Below are 21,295 nucleotides of genomic sequence, written 5' to 3'. Positions count from 1 at the left end.
TCCACTGCACAAAACACCAGCTCCAACTGAAAACCTTTGTGAAAGAAAAAGTACTGATGAATACCTTGGTAGCTTTTCAGCACCAGCATTATAGGGATTATGTTCAAGTGTGTTTTAAATCCCAGCATAGTCACTTGAAACTCTACACTTCAGGCGAGTGGAATTCTTTCCTAAGATTTATAAAATTTATTCATAAATGGAAATGTTTTTCTCTTTGTGAAAAATAACAGTAGTTCCCTCATAAGTTGCTGTGATAATTAAATGGAATAATATACATAAAGTTATGTGTTAGCTACTCTTACTATCTTTCCCCTACATATTGCCTTACTATATATTTTTTTCCAATATAGTGTGCCTTCAATCAGTTTCTTCCTCTTACTCCTGATCTGTACCTTCCTTGTGTCTGAGAACATTTGTGCTACCTATTTAGTCATCAAGTTAACTTCTTCCCATTGTGAAAAAACTTTCTTTACATCATAAATCTCTTGACGGCTTCACAAACCTAAAAATAGATGTTCCAAATCTAGGAAAGTGAGCACACATTTAATCAAGAAAACACTTTTAAAAATTAGCATGACTTGGCTTGCCTAAATTTTGATTTATTTTTAAGAGCAAAGATCTTATAGTTTGTATTCCCTTTTATTTAAAGGTCACTGATTAATACGTATTAGTAGGTCTTGATAACTGCCCTTTCCCTTGCAAGCAGTTATTGAACGGGGAACATGCACAAGGCCTCAGTGGTGTCCTGGAGGAGAGTTTTCAAGTGTCATGTAATTCAGAGATTGCTTTATATTACAACTAATACTGAAACCCATGATTTGCTTCTTTGTGTTTCACTGAACAAATAGTATATTTAAATGTAATTTGATAGATATATATATCCTAAAAGCCCTTGCAAGTGTTAACCATTTGGAAGTGTTAACCATTTGGAATCACTGTAACTTTCTCAGCTGTATGTAGAGTTAGTATTATTTGCTTATCTGATCCAACCACCAATACTTCCACATCAAAATAACATACTGAAACACTCATGCTGTTAGCCTTATTTTGGCTACTATAACAGTTAAACCAGATAGACATTTTTCATCCCCTGGGGGAATCCACATTTCCTATGTTTGTGGACTTCATATTGGATTATAACAAAGATGATTATGATGTCACCCAAACTACCCATATGACTCAGAAATAGAGAAGTGATATATACTGGTTTTCTATAGGGGAAAGTGATTCTTTATTTTAAAAATATTAGAGTCACGCACCGCACATCGACATTTTGGTCAGCAGCGGACCACATATGGGATGGCAGTCACATAAAATTATAATGATGATGAAAAATTTCTATCAGCTAATGATAGAGCCTACAACATAGTATAGTGCATCACTCACATGCCAGTGTGAACAAATCTGTGTTGCAGTCATATAAAAGTATAGCACATGCAATTATATATAGCACATAACACCTGATAATAAAAATATTTACTAAACTGTCCTTTCTGTTGTTATGTTAGTGAGAACTGCTACTTCTAAAAAAGTGTTTACTCCAAAATGGTGTACTTGTTATGCTGACGACAGCTTCATACATCAAGAGTCCATGTAGACTGATTGTCCTTGTACTGTCTTGGTTTGTGTGTGTAGGCTCTATGACTTTCACACAGGGGCAGAGCCCCCTATTGCCTTTCTCAGAATGTATCCCCATCATTTAGTGACACACGACTGTAGTTGTTTATTCTATTTCTTTAGCACCAAAAAAACCCAAGATACAGTTTTACCTCTTTTCAAAACAAGTGTCATTTTATTTACCTTCATTCACAGGTAGTTCACTAAAATTTCTGTAGGTAGCAGTAACATTCTTACTCAACTACTTTCTTTTCCACACATTTGGAGATGATTATTATTATTATTTTGAAGGGCAGAGAGTGGGGGTCTCCTCTCTGCTAATTTACTACCCAAAACCTAGTAGTCAGGGCTAGGCCCAGGCTGAAGCCAGAAACCAGAAATGCATTCCAGGTCTCCCATATGGGTGACAGGACCCAATTACTTAAGCCATCATTGCTTCCTCACATGGTCTGTATTATCAAGAAGTTGGAATCAGGAACCATGGGCGCATGGATCCCATGCCCTCCAATGTAGGACACAGACATCCTAACTGATTTTCTTAACTACTAGGCTAAATAACAGTCCCACACAATACATTATTGACTAATCTCCCTATTTTATCTAAGTAAGTATCTTTGAGTAGTATTTCTTTTTAAAATTTATTTATTTACTTGAAAGTCAGAGTTACACAGTGATAGAAGGAGAGAAAGAGAAAGAGAGAGAGGTCTTCCATCCTCTGGTTCACTCCCGAGTTGGCTGCAGTGGCCAGAGCTGTGCTGTTCAGGAGCCAGGAGCCAGGAGCTTCCTCTGGGTCTCTCACACAGGTGCAGGGGCCCAAGAACCTGGGCCATCTTCTACTGCTTTCCCAGGCATAACAGAGAGCTGAATCAGAAGTGGAGCAGCCAGGACTCGAACTGGTGCCCATATGGATGCCAGAACTGCAGGCGGTGGCTTTACCCACTACGCCACATCGCCGGTCCCTGAGTAGTATTTTGATATTTCAATCCAGGAATATATTCAGAGAAGACAAATGACCAATTAATATGTATAACTTTGTATTCTAGAGGAGGGTACTCTATGTCTTTAGTGGTTGCATTTAAATAGAAAACCTTTAAATGTTACATTATACTTGGCCAAATATCATTTTATGTTCTTATAACTATTCAATTTTCTTTTTCTTTGTGCTCTTTGAATTTTGAACATATGGTGCCTTTTTGACCATTTGGACGCAAGTCACAATTTTTTTTCTCCCTTTGTTAGGTTAGAAAGTTACTATACTGAAGTAGCAATAATTCCTGGATTTTCTTTTTTTTAAATCTATATTCTATAATTGAGGCCAAGTCTCATGACTTTTCCATGGAATAGGTAAAGAAATCAGATATTAAATGAATATTGGTTGTCATTTATTGACTGTATACCAGACACTGTGCTGTATCAGTCATCACTTTTTTTCTTCATAGCTCTGTAGAATAAGTATTACAATTATCCCTATCCTTTATAGATAAAGAAGTTGAGACAGAAAGGTTAAGTACCTTGTCCAAAATTACACAAATAATCTGACTCAGAAACCTGTACTCTGAGCTCATACACCATTTTTACTGCCCAGAAGTTTAAAGCAGATGTTCCTTTTTGCTTTCTCTATATTCTTCACCTAACAATAAAGTAGAAATTGATTTTTTTTCTTTTTATTAGATTTATTTTTACTTGAAAGGCACAGTTACAGAGAGAGGGGGAGAGACAGAAAGAGAGGTCTTCCATCCACCGGTTTACTCTTCATTAGGCCAAGGCTGAACCAGGCCATAGCCAGGAGCCAAGAGTTTCTTCTGGATCTCCTAGGTGGGTGGCAGGGGCTCAGGTACTTGGATTATCTTCCATTGCTTTCCTAAGAACATTAGCAGGATTGGAATTGGAGCATCTGGGACTTGAGATTGTGCTGATATGGGATGCTGGTGTTATAGGCATTGACTTTACCCGCTATGCCACCATGTGAGACCCTGGAATGTTTTTCCTATGAGAAATCATAATTAGTCATTTCCTGTGTGGTACATGCCATTGATTCTAAGGGTACAGAGTATTAGGAAAAGTTTTAAGAGAGGAGGAAAAAAATGTAGTTCTTAAGAGCAAGTGTGACCCCGGGTTCTAGTTCTGGTCGGGGTGCCAGATTCTGTCCCGGTTGCTCCTCTTCAAGTCCAGCTCTCTGCTGTGGCCCGGGAAGGCAGTGGAGGATGGCCCAATGCTTGGGCCCTGCACCCACATGGGAGACCAGGAGAAGCAACTGGCTCCTGGCTTCGGATCAGCGCGGTGCACCGGCCACAGCGGCCATTGGGGGGTGAACCAATGGAAAAAAGGAAGACCTTTCTCTCTGTCTCTCTCTCACTGTGCACTCTGCCAGGGGGAGGGGGGGGAGAGCAAGTGTGGGATCAATGAAGTATACAATTCACTAGCAAGCCCAATTAGTATTATTTTATATTTAAATCATAATATTTGAGAATACAATCAATGATGTTGTTTAAATGAAAACTAGACTAAGTAATTTCTCAAAGTTGTCTTCTAATTCCATAATTCTATGATTCTAAGAATTTGTCATTCAAAACTGTGAAAGAGACTCTATCTACTCCACTTAATAACTTCAGAATTTTTAAAAATGGTAGCTTCAATATTATCTATCAGCAAATATTAACAGCTGTTAAAATACTTCTATAAGCATGTTGATCATTTACAAAAAGAATCTTGCTAATAATGTGTGGTACAGTTATTAGCTGCCATTTGTTAGCTAATGATTTCAGAAAGCACTATGCAGTGTCTGAAGTTAAAAGCAAAGTCCAATTCTGTCTAGTAATGCCCAGCTCAATGCTGACAATATGTAAACATTTAATCTCTTTATCCACAGAGAGTAAATTATATACCGTTGGAGGCATTAATTCTTTCAGACCTCTGGACCTTACTGAATGCATTGAAGCAAGAATTATAAGTTATTCCATTCCAGATGAAATTTAAATTAATCTAGGAATTGCCAACATTCACATGGGGAATGGCTCCCTTATGAGAGGATCAGGCTTTGGGATCTTGATTCTCTCATGTTGTAAATCTGCATACATTTTTCAAATCTGGCTTCACATAGAGTCAAAAGTATTTTGAGATTTGTCAGATTCCCCTTTGTTTTCCAAATGAAGTTTTCAGATGGTGCTGCTGAACTAAGCCAGGAGTAGGCTTAAAACTCAGTTTTAGAGGTTTTCATTGAATATATACTCACTTTTTTTCAGTATGTAGGTTATTTCCCCATTTTTTTATTTCTTATTCCATGTTTATATTTTCTATAATTAAACTGAATTTATAGAGTGGAAGTGGGAAACTTTGGCTGATTAAAGGGTAGAGATCTGGCCTAATTAAAAATCTAGTGAATAAGAGCCAGTGCTGTGGTACAGCTGTAGCACTCGGTACCGGCATCCCAAATGGACACCCAGTTGAGTCCCATCTGCTCCACTTTTGAGCTAGCTCCCTGCTGATGTGCCTAGGAAAAAAGCAGTGGAAGATGGCCCGGGCGTTTGTGGTCCCTGCTACCCATATGGGAGACACAGTTGAGTTCCAGGCCTGCTGGTTGGACCCTAGCACAGCCACAACTGACACGGACATCTGGGGAGTGAACAATTGGATGAGAGATCTCTCTTTCTCTCTCTTTCTCTCACTTTCAAATAAATAAAATAAATCTTTTAAAAAATACATAATAAATAGAAATGAAGCTAGGAAGCATAAGGAAAAGAATGAGAAGGAAAGAAAGTTTTGATGGAATCCAGCATGTTCTGAATTAGAGGCCAGGATAGAGATGGAAGGAGTCCATGACACCAACCTTCCCACTGCTTTGTTTGAAAATCATTAGATGCCAGTCCATTCTGTTCCTAGAAGAAGATGGAGAAATCCAATGGAATGACAGTGTTTTTTCTTTCTTTCTTTTTTTTTAAGATTTGTTTTATTTATTTGAAAGGAACAGTGACAGAGAGGGAGGGTGGGACACAGAGGGATCTTCATCTGCTGATGCACTCTCCAAATGCCTGCAACAGTCAGGGCTGGGCCAGGCCCAAGCCAGGAGCCCAGAACTCCATCTGGCCTCCCATCTAGGTGGCAGGAGCTCAAGCAAGTTGGGCTGTCTTCCTCTGCTTTCCCAGGTGCTTCAGCAGGTAGCTTCAAAGCAGAGTAGCTGGGACTCAAGCTGTCACTCTAGTGTGGAACGCCAGCGTCACAAGTGGCAGCTTCACTGGCCGCACAACACCGCACAACACAATATCCTCCATGGGTATCATTATACTCCCATTATTGTATTTTCCAGAGAGAGAAAGTGCAAAAACTGTCACCACCACCAATGACATGGAACAATTCAGCTTTGTGGTTTGAGGATTGCTGAAGGCAGCAGTGAAAGCAGGTCCAGCGTGCTCCCTTGAGGATGTATTTAATTTCTAGTTTGTTTCACTGTACCACTTTTGTCACCAACTTCCATGTGTAATGCTTTCTGTTAGTCACAGTAAATTTCTCACACATAAGATATACAGCTAGATGATTTGGACTGTCTTTTTTCAGTTTTGAAAATTTGAATAAACACATAGTACTTGCACAGTTCTAGGGGTACAATGCAACTTTTCTATATATATATATATATATATATATATATATATATATATATATATAGCTTAAATCAACACTACATGGCAACCAGTTTTCCATTTTCTTTTCTTTTATTTGCTTGGAATCTACCACTCCTGTGTTCTAGTTCCTTATACAAGATACTATACATCAGCTGGCTCCGTGGCTCAACAGGCTAATCCTCCGCCTTGCGGCACCGGCACACCGGGTTCTAGTCCCGGTTGGGGCGCCGGGTTCTGTCCCGGTTGCCCCTCTTCCAGGCCAGCTCTCTGCTATGGCCCGGGAAGGCAGTGGAGGATGGCCCAAGTGCTTGGGCCCTGCACCCGCATGGGAGACCAGGAGAAGCACCTGGCTCCTGGCTTTAGATCAGCGAGATGCGCCGGCTGCAGCGGCCACTGGAGGGTGAACCAACGGCAAAAAGGAAGACTTTTCTCTCTGTCTCTGTCTCTCACTATCCACTCAGCCTGTCAAAAAAAAAAAAAAAAAGATACTATACATCATCATCACTGTACTTCAAACACCAGAACCTGTTATATTTCCCCCACCGTTTAAGTATTCGTTATCCAACCTGCACCCAATCCTCTGTCCCTATTCTTCTCCACTTCTAGAAATAACTTTTTTAAATTTTAATTGAGGAGCTGGCATTGTGGTATAGCAGGTAAAGGCACCACCAGCAATGCCAGCATCCCATATATACAATGTTCAAGTCCCAGCCATTCTACTTCCAATCCAGCTCCATGCTAATGCACCTGGGAAAGCAGCAGAGGATGGCCCAAGTGCTTAGGCCCCTGCACCCATGTGGGATACACAGATGAAATTCCTGGCCCCTGGCTTCTGCCTGGCCCATCCTTGGTCTTTGTGGCCATTTGGAGAGTGAGCCAATGGATAGAAGATCTCTTTCTGTCTCTCCCTCTCTCTCTTTCTCTATAACTCTGCCTTTCAAATAAATAAATAAATAAATATTTTTCAAGTTTGAATTGAATATACATTGAAAGTATTACATTAATTGAATATGCATTATAATTATAATATACATTGTAACTATTACTAATTTCCACATGTGAGCAAGAACATGCATTTGTCTTTTTGTGTCTGGCTTGTTTTTTGCTTAATGATACCAGTTCTTTCCCTTTTGCTGCAAATATCAGGGTTTCATTCTTTATGGCAGAATAATAATCCTCTCTAAATATAGATATAGATATAGCTATGCATGTGTGTATATGTGTGTGTGTGTGTGTGCGCGCGCACATGCACGCATTGTATCTATCCCTTCATCTTTTAATCGACACTTAGATTGATTCCATATCTTGGCTATTGTGAGTAATGCTACAGTGAACATAGAAGTGAAAATATCTCTTTCATATGCTGGTTTTTTCTTTTTGTATTTCATTTTTTTAAATTTTTTTCCTTTTTAATTTGTTTCTTTTCATATACTGATTTTATTTTCTTCAGGTATATATCCACAGTGGGATAACTGGGTCATTTGGTTGATCTGTTTTTAATCTTTTGAGGAGTTTCCATATACTGTTCTCCACAATACACCAACAGTGTATAAGCGTTCCTTTTTTTTCTTTTCCCCACCAGAATTTGTTAGTTTTTTTGTCTTTTTCACGGTAGCCATTCTGGTTGAAATATGAGGACAACTTATTGTGGTTTTGGTTTGCATTGTAGTTTTGATACAGAGTTTTTTTTTTTTTTAATATATTTTTTGGCCATTCATGTTTCTTCTTTGAGAAATGTCTATTCTGGTCCTTTGCTTATTTTTTTTTTCAGATTTATTTATTTATTTATTTATTTATTTGAATGTCAGAGTTACAAAGAAGCAGAAAGAGAGAGAGAATGAGGTTTTCCATCTGCTGATTCACTCCCCAAGTGGCCGCAATGGCCAGGATTGGGCCAGGCCAAAGCCAGGAGCCAGTAGCTTTTTCTGAGTCTCCAGTAGGTAGCAGGGCCCCAAGAACTTAGGCCATTTTATGCTGCTTTCCCAGGCCATTAACAGGGAGCTGGATTGGAACTGGAGCAGCCAGGACTCAAACCAGAGCCAATGTGGGATGTCAGTGCTACAGGTGGTGACTTTACCGACTAAGCTACAGCACTGGCCCCTTTTGCTCATTTTTTAACTGAATTGAACTCTGTATGAAGGAAGATCTAGCCAGAGACCATGGTTGGGCCTTAGACCTAAGAGTCATTTAGAATGGGATGTATTTCTGGAGGCTAGCCAGATTAGAAAACAAGTATTTCAAGTCTAAGCCTATTTTCTGAAAGTGCTTCAAGAGTCAGTGCCAGAGAACATAAAAACTCAAAGTTCAAGAGACAGGAATGAAACAAAACTTGAAGTGAAAGCACTCAAAGAACTGAGGGTGATCTAAACAGAACAAGCACCAAGAATACTATTGGTTGTCCACGGCCAGCAGGAGAAGGTATGACGTAGACTATGTAGGATCCTCAAAAAGTTCATGAGAGATGTGTATTATGAGAAAACTATGCATAGATTTTAAAAATTTTTATACCAGAATAAACTTACCTTTTACTTCCATTTTCCCATGAACTTTCAAAAGTATTCTGATATTAACATTGAGAATTATAGATGATTTAATTCAAGTTAGAGACCAAACTAGAAAAACTATTGAGAGAGATAGGAGGGAGACAAGGGAGGATGTGAGGTACTGGACTTTTTCTTCATTGCCCTGATTCTATTATTCTTTGATTGCATTTTACAGATCCAGATTAAATACTTTGCAATATGAAATAATGTATAATCAATATTTTTGATTTGTTGTGTTTAGGGATATCCAGGGCCACTTTGCCCATCCAGCTTGTTACTTTATTTTACTCCAAGTCATAGAGAAATATATGTAATTAATTTCATTCAAGAAAAACATCTTGAAGGATTTAGTCACTGCGAGGAAAGTCAATGTTTTCATTAGGTGTACCTAAAGGACTTTACCACAAGATGGTGCTCACACATTAAAACCAATCTATTTGTTAAGAGCTTTTTCTTCTAATAGTCTCAATCATTTTTTATTTTCATTGTATTTGAGAGGCAGAGAGACAGAGACAGACAGACATACGAAGAGATCTCTTTCACACACTGGTTGGCTTGCTAAATGCCTGCAAACAACAGGAACTGGGCCAGGTCAAAGCCAGGAAGGAGCCTGGAATTCATCTGGGTTTCATCTGGGCAGAGACCCAAATACTTGTTCACATAACGGTGTACGTCAGCAGGAAGCTGAATCAGAAACTGTGCTAGGACTTGAACCCAGCCAATCCAATATGGGATGAGGGTGTCCCAAGTGGCATCATAATCACTGTGGCAAATGCCCACCTCATTCTTGTTTTAGAATCTGAAACATGAAATATTATTTGCATATTTATTTATTGTTGCATCTTTTAATAGGCATTTCCTTAGCAATAAATACAGCACTTTTAAAATTTTTGCTGATTACTTAACACATACCTCCTCTCCCTTTTTAGGAAGGAAAAAAACAGTAATTCCACTTTTGTTTTGCTCTGAAGATCTTTTATTATACATTTTTTCATATGTAAGTGAAAAATTGTGTACTTCTAACATATTCATCGCTTTCTTTCATTTTCTTTAAACTGAAGACTGTGCAGCATAAACTAGCAGAATTAAAAACGAACATATGTGTGACCAGAGCATTTGTGGACAGCTGTCTCCAGCTGCATGACAGAAAACGTCTGGACTCTGCTGGTGCTTCCATGGCAAAATACTGGTATGTATGTTACAGCAATTAAAAATGTGCTGAGAATGTTTGGGAACTTTGCCAGCTTTAAACTCAGCCTTGAGGGTCTTAAAGGAAAGCTGTGCAAATGAAAAATAGCAATTGGAGCCAACTTTAAAAAAAATTGCTGAAATTCCATTAAGTCTATTTATAATGTGCTAAAATTTAGTTAAGCTTGTATTTAATTCTTAACTTGCTGTGGAAAGTAACATACTGAGACTGATATAGGATGACTGATTAGTTCATTCAAATAATAGTTTAATTTCAGATTATCTGAAGAGTGGCAAAATAGGCTGAAAGAGAAGAATACTTGAGAGCCTTCAGATGGAATCCCAATTCTTTCATTAAATAAATATAATTAAACTTAATTCCCCCGGGACAACTTTTTGTTATTGATGAAATGACTAGATTGAACTGGACTTTTCTGTTTAAGCTGCATTTCAGATGTAAGAAAAAAATCTTGAAGAATTGAGAATTCAAATAAAAGTTTCACATGCTCTATTAATTGAAAAGAAAAATATGACCTGTGTTAAGTTATGAAAGACTTTCATTTGAATTGAAGATGATTAATAACAGAGTAAAAAATGAGTTAAAAAGATACTTCCTGCCTTAAAACTTTTGTGTGTTTTAACATACAAGCACATAAAGTCTAAGTCAGATTCTGAAAGTGGATTTTGTTTCTTCCTGTTAAAAGCAAACATTCTCACATATCATTAACCCAAAAATAACCAAGAAAAATTCTTACAATTATTCATTAACTTCTCTTCGGTTCAGTCATAAGCAACATGAGGAAATATGCCGAGTCGTGCTCTATGTGATGATTCTGTGTTGATGAAGTTGCCAGGTTGAAAGTAATGTGGAGTTACAGGAGCTGGCACTTGGGGAGGAGACTTCTTACATTTACATTGACAGCAAGTTCTTTGAGCAGTGGGAAGAAATGTAAAGCATTTTTTAGATAATTTCTGAAAAAGACTAGTTTGGATAGCTATTAACCTTATTAAGCTTATAAACATACTGGTATTTAATATTGAAGCAAAGGAAGCTACTATTAGAGACCTGTAAATATTTCACTAAACTAGTTGTCAAATGCAAAAAAAAAAAAATTATTGCTTTCCAACTATCAAACTATCACTGCCTCCAGAGTCTTGTCTGTGAATCATTATATTGTTACAGTATTTCTTAGGAACATCCTCCTCTGTCCTATGGCTTTAGTTAAAAATTACTTTTAAAAAAGGATCTGTGCTTACCATTTGCTTTATTTCCCACAATTGAAAAATAATTAGAAAATAATTTTAAACTAACTTGTATTTGTGAATAAAATTCCTACCAGTTATCTATTATCTTAAGAATTTTAACATTCAGAGTGTTGAGAAAGGGTCAGAAAATAATTTTTCTCAAGTAGTTCACATTAAAAAATATAGACACAGATGTATTCAAACAAATATATGCTTACTTCAGGAATAATAGCCCCAAATAATTTTTAAAATTTGTTTGTTTATTTTAGACAGAGAGAAAGAGAACTTTCACTTCTGGTTTACACCCTAAATGACTACAACAGCTAGGTCTGGACCAGGCTGAAGCCAGGAGCCAGGAGCTGCATCCTGGTCTCCCATATGAGTGGCAAGAACTGAAGTACTTGGGCATCTCATTGAGGTGCAATAGTAGGGATCTGGATCAGAAACAGGCTAGTCGGGACTCCAGCTGGCCTTCAAATACTGGATATGGGTGTCCCAAGTTCTGGCTTAACTTTCTGTGCCATAAAGCCACTCTCCAAATAATAATTAGTAAGTTTTCTGTGTGATGGTATGTACTTAATAGTCTGTCATCTTGGATTTTCATTTTCAGTTTATTTTTACCCCCAGTTTATTTTTGAAAAGTCAGAACCCTAAGAAAACATTTTCAGTTCCTGAAATTCAGAACTGTAGTCTTCAGGTACAGAGTGTGAATAAAAGGCATACTACAAGAGCAAGAGGAACTAGACAGCTGAGGATTTAGATCATGTAGAGAATTGAAATTAGACCAAATTCAAGATTTACCTTTTTTCAAGTCTAAGTAAGCCAGAATTAATAGTCTTAAGTTTTCCACATTTTGTTTCTAGCCTTAACAAAAACCCAGTCAGAATTGTAATTGATGGAGAGGTATTTTTTGAGTGAAAATTCTCTTCTAATTTCTTTCATATGTAATATTTATCATTTTCAGTGATTAGGTAATATATCATTTGGACTGCTTGATAAATGTGTACATTTAAATAATCACAGACCTTTTCCTGATTGTGAAGCAACAATGAAAACTCATTTCAAATGCTCCTTTTCTGCTTTTTATTTTTGTTATCTAGGGCATCTGAGTTACAAAACCGTGTTGCTTATGAGTGTGTACAACTCCATGGAGGTTCAGGATACATGTGGGAGTATCCGATTGCAAAGTGAGTATGCTTGTTTTGTTTTGCCCTTCCTAATCTTGTGAAGGAAAGGGAAAATTTCCTTACTAGAGTTGAAAGACATCTAAAATTCTTAGCTTTTCACCAGCCTACTGAGTGTGTTCTTGCAGGAAGCAACTAGAATTTTATTATTGTTAAAGTGAAGAGACAAGTATACTAAAACTTGATGCCTGACTTAGAATTATTAAATAAAAGCACCAATATCACTTTTTTTAAAGCAAACAAATATGTCAATATAAAATAATTAACTTGACTTTGAAAAAAGATCCAAGTTGTCATATCTTTTTATTTATTTTCTGTTTTGCTCTGGCAAATTAGTTATTTTTTCCAAATAGGACTTTTATTTCCTTTAGGTTAAAGGAAATTAAATGTAACTGTTTATTGTGTTACTTATGAATAACCTGTCACCGGCTCTAAGCAGTATCAGTTTGTAATAGGCAGTATCCTCTTCCATATTATCATTCTCTTCATAATTTCTCGTTTCCTTCTTTCCAGTCTTTCACCTCAGTAATCTCCCCATGACATTTTTCATTATCACCCTAGAAAATATGTTTCCTCTCATGGTTTTTCTAGTTTTTATCTAAATATGGAGTATCTAAAGGGAAAAATTATCGAAATTATATTTAAACTGGCAGTCTAATACTTTGAAATGTATCATTTTTGCACACATAATGGGAAACATTTGATAATGTTTATAGTCTTTAATGAAGAGAATAAATATTTTATTCAAGTTATATTGAGTTATGAACAGAAGCTGCAGCATAGATAAATTTGCTAATTTTCTCTAACTACTGGGCAGCTCTAAAAACTTTACCTTTAATAAAAACCTAGGAACAAACAAGGTTTTGTCCCCTCCATTGGAAGGTAAGCATGAAGTAGCTAAACTATTTCTTTTCTTAAAACAATCCTTGAGCTTGGATATTGGTATGCGTTTTCAGGATTACTCCTAATGGGCCTTAATCAAAAGGAGATAAAAAACCTTTGTGTAGTCATGAAATCAAGTAAATTAAATTTTGCTAACACAAGCTAAATCATCACTGGAAGTTTTTTCCCCCTGGGAATTTTCATGTTTTATTCACAGTATAAATCATTCACAATATTCTGAATGCTAAAAAAGTAAAATAATAATGGATATTCACATTTTTCTCCTGTGTTGTTACAACATCTGCTGAGAATGTAGACAAGTAGTTTGTGTGGTCCAGTGCAGGTTCTGAGAAAGGCTTCCCGGGTGGAGAGGAGGCAGCCATTCCCACTGGGATGGCTCAGTATTATGGTATGGATGGTATCAGCCCTGATCTCTGTTTTCTCAGAATCAATTCCTTGAGATCAATAGCAAACAAAACTTGTAGCTTGGTGGCTTATTTGAAATTCCTGGTTTCAGGTTTGAGAGACTTATTTTTTATTTAAGGAAAGAAAAATCTCCCTTCATGGCCAGCCCATTAATTCAAATATCTTTTTTTTTTTTTTTAAGATTTTATTTATTTATTTGAGAGGTAGAGTTACAGACAGTGAGAGGTAGAGACAGAGAGAGGACTTCCATCCGCTGGTTCACTCCCCAAAGGGCCACAACAGCCAAAGCTGCGCCGATCCGAAGCCAGGAGCTTCTTCCAGGTCTCCCACACAGGTGCAGGTGCCCAAGGACTTGGGCCATCTTCTATTGCTTTCCCAGGCTATAGCAGAAAGCTCGATTGGAAGAGGAGCAACTGGGGCTAGAACTGGCGCCCATATGGGATGCCAGCACCACAGGTGGAGGATTAACTTGCTGTGCCTCAGCGCCAGCCCCAGTTCAAACATCTTATGAAACTTTTAATTAGACTGCTATTTCTCTCCTCAAGGACATAGGAAATCCTAATATCAACTAATACAAAAAAATGACAACTAGTCACAGAGGGCAGTATTTGATACAGTGTACAAACTTCAGTTTGATACAAGAAAATGATTCTAATTGTGTTTCTCATATTCCCCAGGTTAAGCTGCATCATTTGATTATACATAGGTAGATAAGCCTTGATTTCAGAGATGAAAAAGTCTCTTGGTTTTACTTTTTTATTGGTAGTATTTTATTTTGAAAGATTTACTTATTTACTTGAGAGATCGAGTTACAGACGGAAAGGGAGAGACACAGAGAGAGATCTTCCATCTGCTGGTTCACTCCCCAAAGGCATGTGGGTTTATTTCAGCCTCATGAGGCCTGGGCCTGTAAGAAGTGAGACTGAAGCTTTGACATTTGGAGACTTCTCTGCTGTGCTTAGAAGGGCAGCCTGGAAGTTAGAGCTTCATTGCAGTGTGGTTAAACATTTCTTCTGCTGCCTTTCTGTGTTAATTTTAGTTGATGACTAAATTTAATCAGTAACCTATAAAAGGTCTACTGATCTCTGTCATTACTTACTTCCTTGGAACTTCTTTAATGTGGAAAAAAACGCCCAACCCTGTCCAAAAAAATGTCTCAAAAACACTGGGGTTGTTGAATAGACTGAAATGTCAGGTAGGCTCTTAAAAGGCAAGTTTGGGATCTTGTGGGCAACAACAGAATCTGATCAGAAAAAAATATGTTGAAAAGATAAATGACTCAAGGCTTTAAAACTTTCACCAGAAAGTACGGAGATTCTGAATTTCCTTTGAAATTTAGTAAATTAAATCAGTAAGGATTTACCGAGCACTCACTTGTTTGCAAGGTCATGTTCCACATCAAATTTTTAAAAAAAGAAAAAACAGATTTAGGGCTGGAAAACAGTGTCATTCAAAGAGTTGGCTCTAAATGCCTGAGCCAATGAAAATATTGTGATATAATAAAAAAAAAAATACTTCAAAAAGGCAGAATATCCACGTGCTCGTTCTTGTCTGCCAATTCTCTATGACTGTTAATTCGCAACAATTAACTAGTAAATGTATTAGTTTGTGTGAACTTCCCAGAACCTGCAAAACAATGTTTATCTCCCCTAATCCTAGATGAGAGTATAAAACAAGATGAGAAAAGGTAAAAGTAACTGCACAGTGTCCCGGTCCCTATCAAGACTGTGAAAAGTGAACTCTGGAGGCAGGTGTTTGGCCTGGTCCACTCTGTGTGACTTGTTAATGTGGATCCTGGGAGGCATTGGATGGTGGCTCAGGTGATTGGGCCCCTTCCACCCACATTGAGTTCCTGGCTCCTGGCTCAGCTCCGGCTGTTGGTGGCTTTTGGCAGTAAATTTGCAGATGGAATTTCTCTCTCTCTCTCTCTCTCTCTCTCTCTCTCTCTGTCTACCTCTCAAATAAATAAAGCTTTTTAAAAATTTTTAAAAGGTAAACTCCTGATGCAGGTGATGTGGCACAGCACATTAAGCTGCTGCTTGGGATGCCTGCATCCCATATCAGTGCCAGTTCGAGTCCTGGCTCCTCAACTTCTGATAAAACTCCCTGCTAATGTGCCCAGGAAGGCAGCAGTTAATGGTTCCAGTGCTTGGATCTCTCCTACCTACCTACATGGGAGACTTAGATAGAGTTGCATCTGTGTGTGTTAGTGTGTGTGTGTGTGTGTTTGTGTATCTCCATCTCTTATGCTTTTCAGACATTTAAAAAGTGCACTCCTAAGACAAATTTTGCAAAACATTGGGTTAAGCTGCCTTTTGGGATGCCCAAAGTCCATATCAGAGTGCCAGTTAAGTCTTGGCTACTCTACTTCCTATCCAGCTTTCTCTTAATATGCCTGGGAAGCAGTGGATGATGGCTCAAGTAGTTGCTTTCCTGCCACCCACATGGGAGACTTGATGGAGTTCTAGGCTCTAGGCGTTGGCCTGGCCTAGCCCTGGCTATTTTGGCCATATTGCAGATAAAAGATCTCTCTCCCCCATCACTTTTATTTTCTAATAATTCTTTTTTTTATAATTTTTAAATGTTTTTTAAAAATTTATTTATTTATTTGAAAGAGTTAAAGAGAGACAGACAGGGGAGAGAGAGATCTTTCATCTACCAGTTCACTCCTAAATGGCCACAATGGCCATGGCTGCGCTTTATCTGGATCTCCCACGTGAGTGCAGAGGCCCAAGGACTTGGGCCATCCTCCACCGATTTCCCAGGTGCATTAGCAGGGAACTGGATTGGAAGTAGAGCAGCCAAGACCTGAACTGGTGCCCATATGGGATGCTGGCACTATAGCCGGCAGCCTAACCCACTGCACCATAGCACTGGCCCCATAAATCTTTAAAAAACTAAAAAGTGAACTGATAATTTTGTAAGGGGAGAGAGGGAGGGCAATAAACTTAGCCAGTTAGTATTTTAATCTCCCATATCACTGAGTGACTAGTGACTATCAAAACATGTATAAATGTTTTTACTCTGTACTTCTTACAGTGGTCATGGTGGTAGTATCTACAGGGATACTAAATAATCATTTGTTTTCTCTTTTGTTCTGTATAACACCCATGGATTTCAGCTTTTGAGGGAAACATTAAAGATAGCAAGAAATTAAGACATTACATGCTTTTCTGAATCTAAAATGGACTTTCTAAGAATTCTGTATGTCAAATTTTACAAAATAAAATCAGATGAAGCATATTTATAAATGTTGTCTTGAATTTGTAATCTCTTTAAGGAAGCTAAAAGATTATCAATATCTTAATAGGCTTAATCATTAATCCATGATTAATGTCATACTAGAAAAGTAGGTAATTTATGAAGAACTTCTATTGTTTGGATTCCCTTAAATGAATACTTTAATCAATAGATGATGAGACAGAATTTATAATTCCTAATACTTACTTATTTATTCTGTCAATTTGTGATTTATGCAGAGCTTATGTGGATGCCCGAGTTCAGCCAATCTACGGTGGTACCAATGAAATAATGAAGGAGCTGATTGCAAGAGATATCGTCCGTGACAAGTAGACATCTGCCCACATCCTGGAATCCTATTACAGCTAATCTGGTTTTAAATCTACTCCAGATAAAATGTAACATGGGAAGGGGGAAATGCTAACCATGTTTTTATACAGTCTCTCTATATGAAAAGAAGTCAAATAAAAATTTAATATTAATGCAGTGGAAAGAAATCTTTCAATCCCAAGATTCAAGAATTCTCAAGTATAAGGTTTAACTTTTAATTTCTCATACAGTTAAACGTCAAAGGTTTTCTGATTCTAGAAGCCTTAATGTTTCATTTATCTATAGTTCTAAAAAGCATAAACTGTTTAAATCTTTATAAAATTGAGCCAGAAATAATTTTATGTTGTTACGCTATAAAAACAATCATATATTTAATACACTGACTTCAAAGGAAAAAATTAATATAACTTCAGCTACCTTAGCTCTAAATTTCCTGGAAAGGAAGTAATGAATAGAACCCTTTACTCAAACGTTGTACCCTATAAGTATATACAGCTGTCACATATCAGTTAAAAATTAAATAAATCTTGGCCGGTGCTGTGGCTTACTTGGCTAATTATCCACCTGCGGCGCTGGCACCCTGAGTTCTAGTCCCGGTTGGGTCACCAGGTACTAGTCCCGGTTGCTCCTCTTCCATTCCAGCCCTCTGCTGTGGCCCAGGAAGGCAGTGGAGGATGGCCCAAGTGCTTGGGTCCCTGCACCTGCATGGGAGACCAGGAGGAAGCTCCTGGCTCCTGGCTTCGGATCAGCACAGCACTGGCTGTAGCAGCCATTAGGGAAGTGAACCAATGGAAGGAAGGAAGACCTTTCTCTCTGTCTCTCTCTCACTGTCTATAACTCTGCCTAATAAAAAAAATCCATTTCTTTATAAAAAAATTAAATAAAGCCTTAAAATAGAAGCTTATGCAGAATGTCTCTGTCGGACCCTGATGTGAAAGCAGCAGTGCTAGATGAAGCAGAAAGCCTTCCTACCATCCTGACTTGAAACTCCCAGAACTCAGCTAAGCATTAGCCCAACACCAACCGGAAAGAATGGCCTTTGTTCTCTTAACTACTGACACCTAGGCTTTAAATAGATTTACATTCTAGTTTAATTTATAAAACAGAGAAATAATCCATCATCTTTAATTTCTAGATATTGGTGTATTTTATATGTATCTGAACAGTGGTTCATTTTGCAACAATTTATTAATTTAATAAATGCTTTGTGGGTCTTAACTAGGTTGTTGAAAATATGAATTCAAGCAAAATTGGCAAGATCTTTGTTTATAAAAAAGTGAATAGACAAATAAGTAATAATAACATAGTAAAAATTTCAAATTATAATAAGTACAGTCAAGGAAATAAAGGGAACATTTAAAATCAGAAAGAATAACATTTGCTTTGATAGTTAAATGTTTCTAAAAACTAAACCTTTAATTTAGCTTCTAAACTGCTGGCATCATATCAGTACTTGTTCTTTGCGTATACTAGTGAGACAGTGAATAAGCCATTTTTAAATGGAAATAAATGTATTCTTACTCACCTTAGGAAATGTAACATGTTTTAGTTAATATTACACATTGTCTCTTTAATATCACTATTACAACAGGATAGAGCAAAGGGAAGAGAAGCTATTTTGATCCATTCTTTCCTTGAATTAACAGTTTTGATTTGTTTTTAGATAAGGTTTTATGGTTGCTGGTGTAGGTTTTTGTCATGTGCATTAAATAGCATAAAAAGTGAGTTAAATTCTTATCAGGTTTTATATATTTGCAGCTTTTACCCTCCTCCTGTTACCCAGGAAGTGATACAGGTTTTGACACACCCACTTCCCTCCCCTGCCTCCCACAACACTCTGTTTCCACTCCCAATCTTCAAGGAGACTAAATTTTAGGAGTAAAACTTCAGTAGGATAGTAAGTAAATTTGCACAGTAGGAAAAGCCTATTGTGTGAAAGGAACAGGTGTGGGTTGGAATGATGACTGACATTTAGGATCCACTGGACCTTGAGCAAGATGTTTAACGTCACGGAATTCTTTCAGGTGCAAGCGACAAACCCAATTTCAAACCATTCTAAGCAAGCATTTGAAGCTTATGGAATCGAATGAGCTGAGGAACCAAAATCTCAAGGGCCTAATTTTAGGACTTAAAACTGCAAGCACTTACAGGCTGCATCCATTTATTTCTACTTTTCTTTGAAAATTGGCCTGTTGGATACTATAGAAGAGCTTAATTATGAGTCCTATAAAAGTGATCTTGAACAGCCTCATGACTGCATCCTTCAGCACAAGGTCATCGTAAGGTAGGGGGAAAATGTACTATGACTAACAATCCCATCAGGAATACACGGACTGGGAGCAGTCCCTGATGCAGAGGGTAGTATTATCAAAAGAAATGGTACAGAAGAGCTGTGAGAAGAGCTAAATTAATCCTTCCCGCCCTCCCTCCCTCTCTTCTTTCCATCCAACCTTCCTTCCTTTGTGTGTGTGTGTGTGTGTATCGGTGTGTCTCAATGCTATTACAGTCCTCTAGAGCTAGGAATAAGTTCTGGTGTAATTTTTAAACATCAAAAAGTGAGGAACTGGTGCTGTGGCATGGTGGATGAGGCTGCTGCCTGCAATGCCAGTATCCTATATGGACGCTGGTTCGAGTCCTAACTGTCCCACTTCCAATCCAGTTCTTTGCTGTGGCCTGAGAAAGCAGTGGAGGATGGCCCAATTCCTTGGGCCCTGCACCCATGAGGGAGTCCTAGAGGAAGCTCCTGGTTCCTGGCTTCAGATGGGCACAACTCCAGCCATTATAGCCATTTAGGGAGTGTACCATCCGATGGAAGATTCTCTGTCTCTTTCTCTCTCTCTCTCTCTCTCTCTCTCTCTCTCCCTCTCTCTTCTTCTGACTCTCTGTAACTCTGCCTTTCAAATAATTAAATAAATCTTAAAAAATGAAAAGAAAGTGAAAGAATTTCTAAAGTAGTATATTCTCTTTTAATGATATCTGAGCCATTTTCTTTTAAAAATTTCTTCTACCCTGGTGGTTTCATCTTACCAATTTAATCTTGTTTTATACCCCACAAAAGAAGCATATGTTGTATCATGGTCTAAAAGTAGAAAGCAAAAAAGGGAATTCAGAATATGCTCCTAAACCTTTCATTTGTTTTTTGTTTCTTTAATGGCTAATCTTTGTGTTTCGCTCCTGTGGCTTTGATTGTTGTCCCCTAGGGAGGGAACTTATTTGTGTCTCTTGCAGTGCTGACTACTTGAGAAACAATAAATAATAATAATGCTTAAAAAAAGCCCAGGCTGGACCAACACAGCAAGAAAGCAATACTGTATAAATATTAATGAGAATTTAAAAGCCTAGTAATTTTGATTTTGGCTGATGTCTGTAGGATCATAATTATTGTTTTAAGATCACTTTTGCTCTTTATTTTTTTGATGGTGTTAATGAAAACTCTTTGACTTGCTATTTTCAAATCTACTTCTGCAAATCTTTACTAATCTAGTAATTTTACTTGTGGATTGTTTAAAGTATAAGATTTCTAGACTTTTCCTATGTCAGTATTATTTTTTGCACACACAGCATTTATTTAGTCATTGGAAAGATTTGACATTGAGATTGAAACCAACTGTAGTGCTCACTTCGGCAGCACATATACTAAAATTGGAATGATACAGAGAAGATTAGCATGGCCCCTGCGCAAGGACGACATGCAAATTCCTGAAGCGTTCCATATTTTTTCTCTACCTCTCTGTAATTCTTGTCTTTCAAATAGATAAAATAAATCTTTAAAAAAAATTTAAAAATTAAAAAAAAAAAAACAACTGTAGGCCTATGTCTACTGCTTTTAAATAAGTGTTGAAAGGAAGTTTGGCCGGCGCCGCAGCTCATTAGGCTAATCCTCCGCCTGCGGCGCCAGCACCCCGGGTTCTAGGTCCAGTCAGGGCGCCAGATTCTGTCCCGGTTGCTCCTCTTCCAATCCAGCTCTCTGCTGTGGCCCGGGAAGGCAGTGGAGGATGGCCCAGGTGCTTGGGCCCTGCACCCA

General features: G+C 37.8%; 1 protein-coding gene and 1 non-coding gene across 2 annotated transcripts in view; both read left to right on the top strand.

The window, feature by feature from the left end:
- ACADL (acyl-CoA dehydrogenase long chain) overlaps window positions 1-17,423 on the top strand; it is a 52,229-nt gene extending 34,806 nt beyond the window's left edge. Inside the window, exons 9-11 of the mRNA XM_062190989.1 lie at window positions 9,838-9,965; window positions 12,310-12,396; window positions 17,181-17,423. Of these exons, the coding sequence (XP_062046973.1) occupies window positions 9,838-9,965; window positions 12,310-12,396; window positions 17,181-17,274 (309 nt within the window). The 3' untranslated portion in view covers window positions 17,275-17,423. The remainder of the gene's footprint in view (window positions 1-9,837; window positions 9,966-12,309; window positions 12,397-17,180) is intronic.
- Window positions 17,424-20,883: 3,460 nt separating this feature from the next.
- On the top strand, window positions 20,884-20,990 carry LOC133768426 (U6 spliceosomal RNA). The gene has a single exon (XR_009866960.1). It is a non-coding gene; the product is annotated as a U6 spliceosomal RNA (small nuclear RNA).
- The last annotated feature ends 305 nt before the right edge of the window (window positions 20,991-21,295 follow it).

This window comes from Lepus europaeus, chromosome 1 (assembly GCF_033115175.1).
Source record: "Lepus europaeus isolate LE1 chromosome 1, mLepTim1.pri, whole genome shotgun sequence".
Classification (NCBI taxonomy): domain Eukaryota; kingdom Metazoa; phylum Chordata; class Mammalia; order Lagomorpha; family Leporidae; genus Lepus; species Lepus europaeus.
Note: the sequence above shows the minus strand (reverse complement) of the source record. Positions and strands in the feature narration are given on the sequence as shown.